Source organism: Hemibagrus wyckioides, linkage group LG08 (assembly GCF_019097595.1).
Source record: "Hemibagrus wyckioides isolate EC202008001 linkage group LG08, SWU_Hwy_1.0, whole genome shotgun sequence".
Lineage (NCBI taxonomy): Eukaryota > Metazoa > Chordata > Actinopteri > Siluriformes > Bagridae > Hemibagrus > Hemibagrus wyckioides.
In genome coordinates this window covers 3,329,564-3,345,041 of record NC_080717.1, presented here as the reverse complement: position 1 = coordinate 3,345,041, position 15,478 = coordinate 3,329,564, and the positions used below count along the sequence as shown (strand labels likewise).

Here is a 15,478-nt window from a genome sequence, read left to right as displayed (position 1 = left end):
GCATGAAATTGGATTAGAGTGCTGTAATGGCATTACATTCGAGTGAAGATTCACACATTGGAAATGGGTTAGAGCTTGTGTGTGTGTGTGTGTGTGTGTGATGGACAGAGAGTAAGACAGAATGGGTGCACGAGTCCATTGATAACTTGATTATGCTTGAACATGCTTGAACTCTGACTGTGCCAAATGCAGTGGATGGAAAATTTTTGGCACGTGAGGATGAGAGGAATTTTTAAATAGTGTCCTTATTTCATTATCTCCAGATTTGTAGCGCAATATAAATCGTATTTACGAGCAGACCTGCACGACTTAACTACCTGCATCAGCCTTATGCACTTACCCTTATGTAGTTAGCAAGAAATATGAGTTTACTGGATTGTTTTTAATTAATTTACTCATTTTTATGGTCTCGTTGTTCAGGCATTTATTTTCATTATTTGTTTTCCTTTTACAGTTTTATTGTCGGGTAAGCGTTTATAGATATTATTTACTATACCCTCTCTCGTCTTCATACGCACCTCGTCCTTTTTTATTGGTTTGCGAAGCTGCTTTGAGGGAATCGCAATATAAATCTAATTAACGTGTACATTTTTGCAACTTGCATCAGATTTAGTGCTCAAAGTTATGTCGTTTATGTAGCTTTCGATTATTCCTTTTTAATATTTATTATGACTATTATTATTATTTTACAAATTTTAAGGAATTTTATGCATATTGTCCAGGCATTTATTTCTATTTTATTTGTTACTTATTTATTATTTTTATGGTTTTAATCTTCAATTATTTCTACAGATTTGTTTCACCTAGAGTTGGAAAAGGTATGCTAGCAATTTTTGCTGTTTTTCTTTTCTTTTTTTTTATTCCATGTCTTTTTTCATGTATTTTTTTTATTTGTTTACTCACCTTAAAATTATTTTATTTTTTTTACAGTTTAATTTTTTTAAGTAAGAAATATACAATGAATTAATAATTGTATATTAGCATTTACTCTATTTTATTGTTTTGACGTTTTTATTTTTATTGTCTTGCGGTCTGGATTAGATATTTATTATAATGATGATGTTTGGATAATTTTTCCTTCTAAAAAAGGTTAGATTTTATTTTCTTTTTTACATAATGTTTTAATGTTTTTTTTTTTTTTGCATTTTCTGATTTTATTGTCATTTTAATTGCTAGCTGCTTTATTTATAAATTTGATTTTTATTTATTTATTTGTTTAGTGATCCCATTTTTTTCCAGAGCATTTTAACTGAAATCTGCCAGAGCGCTAACATCAACTTAACCTGATATGAGCTGTGAGGAAACAAGGATGTTTTGTTTGCATGTTTGTTTGTTAATCCACGACGTACGAAGCTCCTATTTTATCTTTGATCTGAATTTGGGATTGAAAGCACGCTAGCTGCTTTAGCGAGTGTGAAACATGATATCCGGAGAGAGGAAAGGGAACAGTTGGACGTGTGCTAATGCACTGATTTGTGAAGTCTCCTTGCTACGTTTGCTGCTCTCTACACTATCAAAGGCAATTAAACATCTGCTGATGGTGCTGGTGATGGTACATGTGGTGTTGTGAATTGCGGTGCAGTTAGTACTGTTTCCTTCCTGCTGAGCTACATTCAAACCATCCAATTAGAACAATAATAACAATTAACATCAATACTTCACTATAGTTGCGCTCAAGCTGTCTGGTTTCCTCCCTATCAGTGTGAATAAGCTCCAAATTCAGCTCAGTGTTTTACGGAGAAAGTCGTACTGTTTATCTGCTTTGGATTTAGCTTCTGCTCTTTTGCTAACTCGTTATTTCCTGGTGGTTATGCAACGAGAAGCAGAGAAGAGTGGGAAGATTAAAGGTGAATACAATTTGCCTGGCAAAAAAAAAAAATGTCAGCAGGATTTGTGAAAAGGCATGGAAAAAAGGAGACGGAATTCCACTTCCTGTAGCCATGAGGTGAATTTTAGCTCTGAAAATTCACATGGGGAGCTAATAATAGTAGCAAAATAGTGAGTAAAAGTAGTGAGCCAACAGAAAACACAAGGGTTGTGGATTAATAAAATAAAAAAATAAGCAAATAAATAGATAATAATAATAATAATAATAATAATAATAATAATAATAATAATAATAATAATAATAATAATAATAATAATAATTCCTTTAAAATAGTATTGAAATAAATAAAAAAAATCTAGCTTTCTGCAAAAGATTAGCTTTCACCAACCACTGAAAGACAAATTTCCTCCAAAATCACTTCAGATCTGGATTTGTGAATCCATTTTTTTATTTGGTTGGTTAGTTGGTTGGTTAATTTGGTTTGTTAGTTGGTGGGTTGGTTGGTTTTTCCTTAACCTCAGCAAACAAAATTGCCAAAAGAAAGTCCATGACATCATTCAGGTTGTACATCTGTAACCATTTCTACATTTGAAAGATTGATCCTTAACTACATGTAGAGAACGGTTCTGATTATGAAAAAGCACCACATATCTCAGCCTGTCTCACGTCTGGATGTTTAAATACAGATGGTTTTTGGTCGAGCTGCATTGCCTCGCATTGCTCCAGATGGTGTACCCCCAACCCCCCTAACCAACCAACTCCACCCACCCAACCCCTAACCCCTCAACCTCCTCCTCTGTTCCCAAAATCACAATAAGAGCCCACATCATATGTTTCCTTATCTCTTTAAATCTATCATACAGCATCCAGAAAAGCTGAGTTTCCTGAGCAATTTAACAGCATCCACCGAATCGTCCAAGACGCCGAATTTTCATCAGCAGGGTCACCTCAGAGTTGGGTGAAGATACTTGTCGATGTCATGTTTGAGCTTTCCTGCCCTAGAATTCGGTCTTTAACATACTTTATATATTTAATATATATCACTGAAGTTGTTAAGGAGTCACTTAAAGAGACTACACGATTAAACCAGATTTCTGAGCTGTAACTTAATTACCTTTATTTTAGTATTTAATTTGATTTTTTTAACAGTCCTCCAGATGGCCAAGCATTTCTTACAGGTTCCTCTCGTTTTTTGGGGGACATTTAACTCATACACTGCTGACAGATTTGTAAAACTGGCGTCTATATATGTAAACATATAGCGGGATTTTCTAGGGAAGTGTAAAATGTTTCCAAAAAAAACCCCGAAAGTGCAAAAATCAGACAGATCAGGCAGATGCTCAGCAGCGTGACCCTTGCGAAGAAGACCTTTCATTCAAATGCTGGGGGTTTTGGGGCGAATCCTTTTCATCACTAATTCTCCACGCTTATAGTAAGACAAAGTGTGTGTGTATGTGTGTGGACACTCTTCGGTTAGCTCATCATTCCTGAACATTTATAACGATCTATAAAACACACTGTAAAAGTGAACGTAGCAGAGATGTGTGTGTGTGTGTGTGTGTGTCTTTAATGCAGTGGTTTTACTGAACTCAAGGCCTTATTGTCACCAAGCTCATAAAGTCCATTTACAGCTCAAGATTGTAAACAGGTTGCTTCGAGTTTCAGGAAAACACACATTCTGACAACATGTATTGCTGTGAGAAGAAAAAAAAAGAAGAGTCTAACAAGAAAGTTTTTTTTTTGGAACATGATCTTGAAAGATATATAACCATAGCAGCCTAGCTTTATTGTTGCGGCACACTTCTCCATTTTTTCTTTCTTTCTTTCTTGTTTCCCTTATGTTGGGGGAAGGCTGAGTTTGAGGGGGTTTTGGGGGAAAGTGAATGTGTGTGCCTGTGTGTGTGTCAGGGGTGGGGGTTAGTGTGTGTGTGTGTGTATGCGCTTTTGTATGTGCTTTTCAGAGCTGCAGTCTGAGCGCCAGAGTCGCAGACGGCGAGAGGGCGCGTAAGTGCGCACACACACTCTCCAAGGCGCCTCCCACAGACACACAGATACACACACAGGCGCGCGCGCGCTCACACACACGCAGACACACACACAAGGCACTCTGGAAGAAAGTGTCCGTCGTGTGTAGTGTGTAGTATTAGCAGTCGGGGTTGCAGCGCTGCATCGCTGGGTCCTGATGACTTCTCCGAGGAATAGTTAAGCGCCGAGGGGAAAAACTGGACTTCCCGGTTTTACTTTTCTATTTATTTATTTATTTATTTTTATTTATTGTATATAGTATCAGATCCGAACCCGATCTGATCGATGCAGAACGGCTGTACTGGGGACTTTACGCGAGGATTTAACATGCTCCGGTGTTAAGAGGAAGTAAGACTACAGATCCTCCGCAACTCTGTTGGAATTACGACTTTTTTTTTTGGAAAGATTCACAGATGGGAAAGATGGAGACTCGGACCGGAGCAACAGCGCTGATCCTCCTTGCGCTGTTGAGTCTTGCGTTTTTGGTCACACCGGCGGCGGCGGTAACGCGCGATCCTCCCGGTAAGACTTTGAAATATAAAGTTCTAGAGGAGCAGCGCGTTGGCACCGTGATCGGCAGGCTGAGGGAGGACGCGGCGGCAGCGCTGGCGCGTTTGCCGAGCTCGGTGTCGCCGCGCTTTCGCGCTATGCACGCAGGCGGCAGCGCGCCTCTGATCACCGTGCGCGAGGAGGACGGTGAGATCAGTGTGGGCTCGCGGATTGACCGAGAGGCGCTGTGCGGCAGCCACCCGAACTGCACGCTCGAATTTGATGTGGTCACTCTGCCTGCTGAGCACCTGCAGCTTTTCCGTGTCCAGGTTGAAGTGCTTGATGTGAATGACCACCCACCCAGGTTTTCCCGTTCAGTCGTACCTGTGGATATTTCAGAGAGTGCAGCCGTGGGAACACGCCTGCCATTGGACGCCGCTTCAGACCCGGATGTGGGTGACAACGCGCTGCATGCATACTCACTGGAGCGAAATGGCTTCTTCCGCATTGATGTTCGTACTCGTACCGACGGTGCACGGTACGCTGACCTGGTTGTTGTACGAGAGCTGGACAGGGAGAGCCAGTCGAGCTTCCAACTTCTACTCAGCGCATCTGATTCGGGCTCGCCACCACGGTCTGGGTCCACACTTCTCAAAATCAACGTTCTGGACTCCAACGACAACAGCCCAGTGTTTGAACAGCAGGCCTATGTGGTCAGCCTTCCGGAAAACTCTCCACCTGGAACATTGCTTGTGGATTTGAACGCCACAGACCCAGATGAAGGCACCAATGGCAAGATCATATACTCCTTCAGCAGTCATGTGTCACTCAAGATTCTTGAGACATTCAAGATTGACGCTGAAAACGGACAAATTACTTTAATCAAAAAAGTAGATTATGAGACGACCTCGTCCTACGAGCTCGATGTCCAGGCGCAGGACATGGGGCCTAACTCAATTCCAGGCCACTGCAAGATCATTGTTAAAGTGGTGGATGTAAATGACAACAAGCCCAAAATTAACATCAACCTGATGACACAGGGGAAGGAGGAAGTGGCCTACATCTCAGAAGCAGCTCCAGTGGACACCTTCATCGCATTGGTGCGTGTGGATGACAGTGACTCTGGAATGAATGGAGAAGTGACGTGCAAACTGCATGGCCATGGTCACTTCCGGCTACAGAAAACCTACGAGAACAACTACATGATTCTGACCAATGTGTCTTTAGACCGTGAGAAGCGTTCTGAGTACAGCCTGACGGTGATCGCAGAAGACAGAGGTTCTCCCAGTCTCTCTACCATCAAACATTTCACAGTACAAGTGCAGGATGAGAACGACAACCCACCTCGCTTTGAGAAGAGTCGCTATGAGATCTTCAAGTCTGAGAACAACTCACCTGGTGCATATCTCACCTCAGTAACAGCCACTGATCCAGATCTAGGCACCAATGGTCAGGTGACCTACTCCATCCTGGAAAGCACGGTCCAAGGGAGCTCCATCTCCACATATGTGACCATCGACCCATCCAGTGGTGCTGTGTACGCACTGAGGAGCTTCGATCGCGAGGAGGTGGCCCGGTTGGCATTCACAGTTCAAGCACAGGATGGTGGAGGTGAGGCCTCACTCAGTGCCAATGCCACCGTTATCTTGACTGTTCTGGATGAGAATGACAATGCACCAGTTATTGTGGCACCAGCACTCAGCAACCACACAGCAGATGTGCCACTATGGAGACATGCTGAACTTGGGCACTTGGTGACGGTCATCAAGACTAGTGATCGGGATGCAGGAGCCAATGGAGAAGTGATGTGCTCCATTGTGGGTGGAAATGAAGAGGGTTTGTTCTTGATGGAACCGCGAAGGTGTGAGCTCAGGACCAATGGAAGTGTGGATTTGTTGGGACGGGAGAGTTTTGACCTGGCCGTGTTGGTTCAGGACCGCGGGGCGTCTACCCGTCTCTCCACTCGTGCCGTTCTTCGAATCCTGTTACGCGACCACCCCGAAAGTCACTTCATCATTCCTTCTGATTCTGGCAGCCAGGCCCCACTCGACCTCTCCATGATCATTATCATTTCGCTGGGTGCTATCTGCGGTGTACTGCTGCTCGTCATGGTCTTGTTTGCGACACGCTGCTCTAGAGACCAGAAAGACCCCCGCCACTCGTACAACTGCAGAGTGGCGGAATCCACTTACCAGAACCACCCCAAGAAACCAGCGAGGCAGATCCACAAGGGTGATATCACTCTGGTGCCCACTGTAAATGGAACTCTCCCTGTGAGGGCACATCCACGGTCACCTTCAGGGTCTCCAGCACCTGATAGCAGGCACAGCCACCACAGCCGTCAATCACTCAACAGCCTTGTCACCATCTCCTCCAATCATGTGCCAGAGAACTTTGCTTTGGAGCTTGCTCATGCTACACCACCTGTGGAGGTAAGCGATTGTGTGTCTGGAATAAATAACTACTCAAATAACCCATTACACATGTACTAATGTATTTCTAACCTACGTTCTAAATAAATGTAAGATTAACAATCAATGTTCTTTGCTTTGAATCTGTTATATGTATTGAAACCTTTTTTTTGTTGCTATGAGTATACCATTGTACACTTTTATTTGTATGTGCATAGTATTTTAATTTTTTTCCATCCATTAACCCATCCATATGGCATGATCCCTCGTTCCCACCTCCCCTGCTGTGTGTTGCATTGCTGTCTGGTCCACCATTACTCATTTTTCGTTTCCATGTTTTTTTGTTTGCCCCTTCCCCCTTTTTTTTCTGTTCTTCCTGTTCGGCTATAGCAAGTCTCACAGCTTCTGTCCATACTTCATCAGGGCCAGTACCAACCCAGACCGAGTTTCCGTGGCAACAAATACACTCGGAGCTACAGGTAACCAATCGCCTTTCAGCCCTTTGTGCTTAGAGAGTCTCCCCAGGTTCGAGACTGGGCATTAGAAAGCCCAGAGCTCAAAAAACCTGGGGAAGTGAAAGTGCTCAACTCTAAATTGCCGCCTCCATCTTGTTAAAAGCGAAGGAGCATTTCTTTTTCTCATATGCAGTCATCTGCTTCATATGAATCGATTTATTGTTTGCTGCTGTTTATCGTGGAGTCTAAAAAGAGTTAAACAGAAAGTTCATAGCCTTGCATTACATTACACAGCCTCTTGTACTAGTGACCTGCATGTGTCATTCACTTGAATGGGATGCTTACAAAACAAGAAATCTGTATGAATTTCCTGACTTGATGTTTTTTTCAGGTATGCACTGAACGAGATGGACAAGTTCAGTCTGAAGGACAGCGGCCGAGGGGACAGTGAGGCTGGAGACAGCGATTGTGAGATGGGAAGAGAGTCTCCGTTGCTGGGCGAGGGATTCGGTGAGGTCTTCACTCCGGATGGACAGCACCGGCCACACCCAGGTAAAGAATGTGAGATTTTTGTCCACCATCTTTAGCTTGAGGTCACTTTAGTTGTTCTTCGACATGTAGACCATTTACTAGCAGAGGTAGCATTTTCCACCTAGCATGGACCTAGCATATTCTTATGGAGGTTTACCCCAGTTTCCGCAGCATCTCTTCAAACTGTTGCTCATGTTACATGGCAGCTGAACTCACTCAGAGAAGATGCTTACCGCTAAATGATTATTTCACCAACATGACTTCACAGATGGCCATGATTGGCTAGTGAAACTCTGATTCACACAGATTAGTGCCTAGCATCCCTCCCACTCAGAGACCATGGCCAATTTCACAGCTCACTGGGATTCAAACTCATGATCTCCAGATGATCTCCAGGGTGATCACTTTTCTGTCGCACCACATCTACGTTAAACATCTTCATATTCGTATGTTTTGTAGTTAATTGTATTTTTTTCACGGCAAAATAGGTTCTTGAATATGAAAGATGGTTATGGATGTACCTTGATTAGTGGGCTGATTTGGATAACAGGTTTTTGTGCCTTTGAAAAAGCTCATTTTTTCTGTAAAATCTACCTAGTTTAATCTTTGCTTCCCTCCTTTCATGTGAGGAGGACCCAAATCAATGCCTCACTGAGGTTCCGCAAATGCACCAGATTTTGTTTTTATTAGCTCTAAGATGTATTATAAATGGCCCTTTCAAAGCTAATGGGCCCATAATGAAGTCCCTGGGTTGTGACGGAGCAACAGCGTGCATCTTTAATGAAGGTTATAATTTGCCATATTTGATTTGAATTATATATTCTTTAGAAGGGATGGTGAGGAAAGTGAGCGAGAAAGTGAAAGAGAAAGACAGCGAGAGAGACAGTCAGAGCGGGAGAGCTTTTATTCCATTGTTCGGCTGTAAACAGACTTATTTGAATGGTTAAGAGGCTGAATTAATTTGGTGTTCCAGGTTTTATGCATTTTCTGCTAGTGAGTGCACTCAGAGAATTAAATGGAGTTCAGAGGCGGTGGGAAAAACACGGCGCATTAGCTATTATCCGAATCATTTCATCTCTCCGAAAAGACGAGCATCGAACAAAGGCTGCCGTGTTCAAATGCGCCATACTTTTCATGAAAGCACCCTTAATCGATTGAACAAAACTAACGTGAATCGTGTATTGTTTGTTTTCTCTTTGTGGTGCGTTTAGCAATGAAGCTGTGTACGGAAGAGTGCCGCGTCCTGGGTCACTCCGATCAGTGCTGGATGCCACCGCTGACCTCGCAGGCCACAGCTGATTACCGAAGCAACCTTTACATTCCTGGTGAGGATCCTCAACAGGCTCCCGCCCCTGAAACCACCCAGTCAGGAGAGTCAACCCTGAGGAAAAAGAGCTTCTCTACTTTCGGGAAAGAGAGCGAGGAAGAGGAAGGGCAAGAGGGCGAAGCAGAGAAAGGAGAGGACCTTTGCGGGACAACGTCTCTGCTCTCAGAGATGAACAGTGTTTTCCAGAGGCTCCTCCCATCATCACTAGATGCCTACACTGAGAACAATGAGACAGAGCGAGTGCCTGTGGCGGCAGGGTCACTTGAAAGGAGGAAGGGTCACCTGCCGGGGAAAGCGAACGCTGCTTCGGCCTATCAGCACGGCGTGGCAGCCTGGGCCGCCAACACGCATTTCCAGAACCCGGGTCACGGCCACGCGCCCGCCAGTCACATGTCTACCTCACTGGCGGCTCCGCCTCTTGCCGCACCTCTATCCATGTCAGCTTCCTGTTCAAAATGGCTGCCAGCCATGGAGGAGATTCCAGAAAACCACGAAGAGGACGAGCTGGAATCGGTGCTGCACGGCAAACGTTGCGAAAGCCGCAGCGAGATCATGGACGCCAGCGAGCTTGTCGCTGAAATTAACAAACTTCTACAGGATGTGCGGCAAAGCTAGATACCGCTGAACCTAAATGAAACGCGCAATGCGCGAGAAGTGGTATTTAAAACAAAAAAAAATCAGAGACCTGCAATTGTCCTTAAAGTTGCATTTCTGACCGTCACGTGTTTTGTGAATGCTAATTATCCAAATGATGTATGGATTTCCTTGTTTTTTGTTTTTTTTTGGGACACAGTGTACACAATGTGAGTGTATTTATCTTTGTATTTTAAAAATACAATTTGTAGTCTTTATATTTATAAAAAAAAACCCTCCATGTACATAAACCTAAGCAATCAGATTTTTATTTTTATATTTTGAACGCATGTTGAGAAAATAATCAAGGCTGGCATGCCGATGTAAATAGACCTATTTATGAAAAAAAAACCACACACACATTTTTATGTTATTGTTACATATATAATATAAGTATATTGAGATTATTGTGTTATGGGGAGGGACGCATGTTGGGGTTTCGTATTTATAACGGTGTATTCTTGATGTATTGTGATCAAGCTCGGTTTATGTTAAAATAAAAAGAAATTGGACCTGTTATGGAATATTCCTGTTCTGTGTGTGTGTGTGTGTGTGTGTTGCAGTTATAAGCTAATGCTATAATAAACTGCACGTTTATAGCAATATATTTTAGAAAATGAACTTCTCTGCTGCTTTTAGAACCGTCTCATATCTTCACCTTCGCTCTTATCGCCCCCTGCTGATCATTACCGCGAAGTGACTCAGAATATTTCCGGTTTTCAGAGATGTTGAAAAACAAAACAAACAAAAGAATCACGAAACCTGAACTGAAGACACAAAAATATGGACTGTAATAACCTGAAATATTTAAATAATAATCTACTCATATGTACAGGAAAAATCTACAAACGGAAATTTCCTTTAGTAAACTGTGTTGATTTGATTTCTGAAACGTGTCAGATCTGAGCCCCCTAGAGGCCAAAGCGTGCAATTACACTGACAAAAATTGGTTCTTGCCCCACAGAACCTCAAGCAAGCGTTAAATTTATGTTCTAGTTCTTTACAATCTGTGAAATAATCATTCAGTTAAATACATTCAGTTAAATTAAATTTATATTAAGCTCTAGTGGAACTTTTGCTAGACTAACTAGCAAAACAATCTGTGACCTCTTTATAAGTCTGTAAAAGCAGGTTTGTTATGCTAACTGCTAGATATCTCACTCTGTTGGTATTTATTTAGGCCTGGGGTTGGATATTAAATAAAATCATAACTATTAAAGCTATTAAACGTCAAATAGCTTACAGATAACATGAGGTAACTCATATCACAACAATATCGATTCAAAATGGTCGCTAATGCTGGTGACAATTAACAGTGTCAACAAATCTTTTATAGCTTTTATAATATTTAACAGCAATAAAAATGATAATTTTTGCATGTGAATGAGTAATTGTTGAGCTAGCGAGAGATCCTGAAGTTTGGAAATTCCTGTTAAAAACATTCCTGGTGTTTAAAAAATAATGTTTTAGCGGCAGTTAGGCAAATGTTAGGGCTGAAATATATATATATATATATTTTTCTTTTCATCATTTGCTGTGAATTATTTTCCAAATTTTGATGCCTGACACAAATAAAAAATTATATGACGCTTGAGTTATTTAGTGAAAAACATGGTAACATTATAAGACCAAGTATTTTGTGTGTGTGTGTGTGTGTACTCAGCTCTTCCCCATCCTCAACAGATATAGATAAAGGTTTTCTGACCAAAATCTTCGGCTTAGGAATGTCTGACATTTCTTAATGTCTGTATTTTTCATGTTTTAATCCCCAATCAGTGTGAACCGAATCTGTTTGACAGGCTGGAGACAACAAATCAATGGATAGCGAAACAAAAAAGTCAAAAGATGCTTGATTATGAAAATAACATTTCTTGTGAAAACATTTCTGGTTTTCAGAGCGCAGCCTTGACATGGTCCTTCGAATTGAAAACACTCACCCACATGAATGTGTACATACACAAACACACACACACACATACACACACACACACACACACACCCATGTAAACTATTATTTTTGTGCATCGTTGTCACTCCCTCGAACATATTAACCGATAAACATCGTTTTAGATCATGTAAAAATACTCTATGAACAAAAAGTTCAGTTTAAACACACACACACACACACAGGTTGTGCACACCACCTATTGTCCATATTTAATTTGTCACGCTCGGCTTCAGAGCTCCGTCGTCCCTGGTGTGTCAATGAACACAAAAAACATACACACAAAAACAGCTGGAAATACACAAACACACACACACACACACACAAGCTAACAGCTGTACTGTACTGAGACAGATGTTCCCTGATGAAGCATCAGAGAAACACAAGCAGATCTGCACTGTATGTGTGTGTGTGATTTGTTTTTCTTATGATGATTTTTTTATCTGTTTTCATTTATAGGCATTTACGTATTTCCTCTTTGTCCTTAACATATACAATACTTTATTCACTTAGTTATATATTTTTACTTTGATTTTTTTCTTTTTCTTTTCATCCATGCAGCCTTTTTACCTGAAATGTTTATGTCATTCATTTCCTTAGACAATAATACACCCCCCCCCCAACCACACACACACACACACACACACACACACTCTTCATTAGAGAAAACAGATGAATCAGGCATCTTCATTCTGTTGGTTGAGTCAGAAAGTCGACATAATTACACCAATTAACCGACCTAGAAAAGCCAGTGTGTGACATGAACCTGATTATGTGTGTGTGTGTGTGTGTGTGTGTGTAGTGTGTGTGTGGGGCTGGTAATCATGACTCTATTCTCTCCGTGTCGCTGCTGCTTAGAACATTGTGAAAGATGTTAATGTTGTTTGTTAATTACTAAAACGAGCTTTAGGCTAAATAAGCGGCTTGGCTGTGGCCTGATCAGAGAAACCTGGCTGCTAGGAAGGTGTGATTAAAGGTGCTGTACCACGTATTAATACACCTCGTTATGAACGGCTAACGAGGCTGTGCGATAACGCTGCTCTCTCGAATGGGACAGGTTCTGGAACATTCCTCCGTTTCCGAGGTCACCTGTGTTTAAAAGCCGGGCACCGGAGCCACGCCGGTGCCGGGAATCCTGGCGTTCTGCTCCTACTGTATGACTGTTTGCGTGATTAATAACGCCATTAGCGGCGAGGGTGCTGATGGGAGCAGCTGGTCACACTGATAGGAGGAAATGTAAAGTGACAGTGATGATGACAGTGAGGGAAGATTAAACGCAGCAATAACACACTAATCATAAGCATCAGCACGCGTGCCGTGGCCAGGCGCTCTCCGAGGTGGAATAGCGGGAGAGATTCATGGCTCTGCACCACATTCCATGAAGCTGATTGGTTTGAAGAAGGACAGGATTATAATAACAAACAACAGAGTAGAACTGCCGAGCGTAAGGTTTGGAGAAATTTGCGTAGCTTTTTCGTTAGCTGATTGAACACCTAAAAATTGTTGATCTTTCAGCTGCTCCCTATGTGTGTGAGGGGTCGCCACAGCGGACCAACCGGTCTGCACATCAACTTGGCACAGGTTTTACGCCAGATGCCCTTCCTGACACAACCCTCCCATTTTATCCAGGCTTGGGACCGGCACTACATCTAGTGGCTGGGGTCGGGCACTGGCTGGGAATCGAACCCAGGCCTTCCGCATGATAGGCGAGAAACCTACCACTGGGCCACCAGTGCCCAAAAGTGCCCCAGAAGAAAAGATTAACTCTTATTATAACAGCAGATACATGAGAGAATAAGTCTGATTGGATTTATTGGAATTGGGATTGAAATGTGGAATGTACCAATCAATCTGAACGGATTTATCGGAATTAGAATTGGGATTAGACCGTGGTATGTTCCAATGAATCTGATTGGATTTATTGGAATTGGGATTGGAATGTGGAATGTTCCGATAAATCTGTTTGGATATATTAGAACTGGAATTGGGATTGGAATGAGGAATGTTTCATTGAATCTGATTGGATTTATTGGAAAAGGAATAGGGATTGGAATGTGATTCTGTATGGCTGTAATGGTCAGGGGTGCACAAACTTTTGGACCTATACTCTTTTTTTCTGTGCGTCTTAATTGGGAATCTGTAGAAATGATAGAAAAACATCTCAGTATATTGTGGCAAAGTAAAATCCGGGGAATTCTAGCTAACTTTTTGCTTTGATCTAAGTTTTTTTAAATAATAATTATTATTTTCTGAAAATGATTAATATTGTCTTAGAATGTTTTATTTGATTTATGCGCATAAATAATGGCTGGGAAAAATCTCACGTGACCTCATTTGCATATTTGAATACCTTAAACTTAGCTTAAATAACCCTACAGCTTTATTTATTTATATTTATTTATTTAGCGCTGAAACTGGTGACTTTTTCCATGAATATGAAATAAACATTTTTTCTTTTCACTGTACAAGCAAAGCAAGGATGGTAAAATAAAATAAAATGAAATAAAATAAAATAAAATAAACACATGCTGTTAATGAACACCCTTTCTGACCAATCAGATTTCAGCACCTGTGCTCAGCAGCTGGATGTGTGTATGTACTATTCCAGCTGTAATTGTTCCTTCACCACCAGATGGCAGTGTTTCTACACACTGTCCTCTTTGCATTTTCCATTTCATTCATATACACATAAAATCAGCTCCCCTGTTGGCTTAGCTATTCATGAGCAGACGGACTAAAAGCATGTAGGGCGGCTGAGGAAGGGAAGAAAAGGAGACTAAGAAGTGCTGGAAATGTTCTGGGTGCTGTGAAAGCTGAATGGTTTAATCCCAGCTCCCGTCGTCTGAATGGCAAAATCAGGGTACGGTGTGAATCGGATGAAAATCTGCAAATTAATGCATGCTGAATGAACACGTCTTTTCCCTTTGTAGGTATTTCTATACGTTTATAAATCTCTCTCTCTCTTTAGGTGGAGGGGATGGAGAGATGAGACTCGGTCTAATTAGAGAGAGAGAGAGAGAGACAGACAGAGACAGAGAGAGGGCAATGCAGGCTTTATCAGGAGAGGGAGAAAGAGAAGGATGAGATAGAGAGAGAATGTGAGAGAGCGAGAGATGAGATACAGAGAGAGAGAGAGGGGAAGCAAGAGACAGAGAGAGAGAGAGAAGCATGAGATAGATAGAAAGAGAATAGAGAGAGAAAGGTGAGAGAGGGGAGGTGCTAATGCTGGCTTTTATCAGGAGAGGAAGTGAGAGAATGATGAAATAGAGAGAGGGGGAGAGAAAAAGAAAAGAGAGAGGGGGGGCTTTTATCAGGAGAGGGAGAAACAGAAGGATGAGATAGAGAAAGAGAATGGGAGAGAAAGGGAGGTGAGATACAGATAGAGTTCAAGAGACAGGTGAAGCAAGAGAGAGAGAGAGAGAGAGAGAGAGAGAGAGGTGAAGCAAAAGAGAGCCAGGGAACATTGAGATAGATTGAAATAGAATAGAGAAAGAGAAAGACAGAGAGAGAGAGAGAGAGAGAGAGAGAGAAGGATGAGATAGAGAGAGAGCAGGGGAGAGAAAGAGTTAGGAAAGAAAGAGAGAAAGGGATTAGATAGGAAGAGAATAAAGAAAGAAAAAGAGTGAGAAGGATGTGATAGATGGTGTGTGAGGTGAGACAGAAAGAGAGAGAGAGAAAGAGAGAGAGAAAGAGAGAGAGGTAACATGCTAATGCAGTCTTTTATCAGGCTAGCGCACCGTCCCATACAGAGCACACTGCATGTAAATGAGCGAGAGAATAAACATGTTTGTGTACATTTTTCATGTCTGTTTCCTCACAGGTCCTTTTGCTGGT

At 41.9% G+C, this 15,478-nt stretch overlaps 1 protein-coding gene and 1 non-coding gene across 3 annotated transcripts; one reads left to right on the top strand and one right to left on the bottom strand.

The window, feature by feature from the left end:
* The first annotated feature begins 3,802 nt into the window (after positions 1-3,802).
* pcdh18b (protocadherin 18b) lies at positions 3,803-10,223 on the top strand. 2 transcript variants are annotated; one of them, XM_058397632.1, is made up of 4 exons: positions 3,803-6,774; positions 7,177-7,232; positions 7,600-7,760; positions 8,951-10,223. In XM_058397632.1, the coding sequence occupies exons 1-4, from the start codon at positions 4,267-4,269 to the stop codon at positions 9,679-9,681; spliced, it is 3,456 nt and encodes a 1,151-aa protein (XP_058253615.1). In that variant the 5' UTR covers positions 3,803-4,266; the 3' UTR covers positions 9,682-10,223. The 2 variants fall into 2 exon arrangements, with proteins under 2 accessions (XP_058253615.1, XP_058253614.1); XM_058397631.1 differs by having other exon boundaries at positions 3,804-6,774; positions 7,144-7,232.
* Positions 10,224-13,309: 3,086 nt separating this feature from the next.
* trnad-auc (transfer RNA aspartic acid (anticodon AUC)) lies at positions 13,310-13,380 on the bottom strand. The gene has a single exon. It is a non-coding gene; the product is annotated as a tRNA-Asp (tRNA).
* Positions 13,381-15,478: the final 2,098 nt, after the last annotated feature.

Bases quoted from the DNA above. Each gene is read 5' to 3' on its own strand.
- pcdh18b (XM_058397631.1), top strand. From the start codon at position 4,267: ATGGGAAAGATGGAGACTCGGACCGGAGCAACAGCGCTGATCCTCCTT. The intron at 6,775-7,143 runs GTAAGCGATTGT...GTTCGGCTATAG, and splicing joins ATGCTACACCACCTGTGGAG to CAAGTCTCACAGCTTCTGTC. The intron at 7,761-8,950 runs GTAAAGAATGTG...TGGTGCGTTTAG, and splicing joins ACAGCACCGGCCACACCCAG to CAATGAAGCTGTGTACGGAA.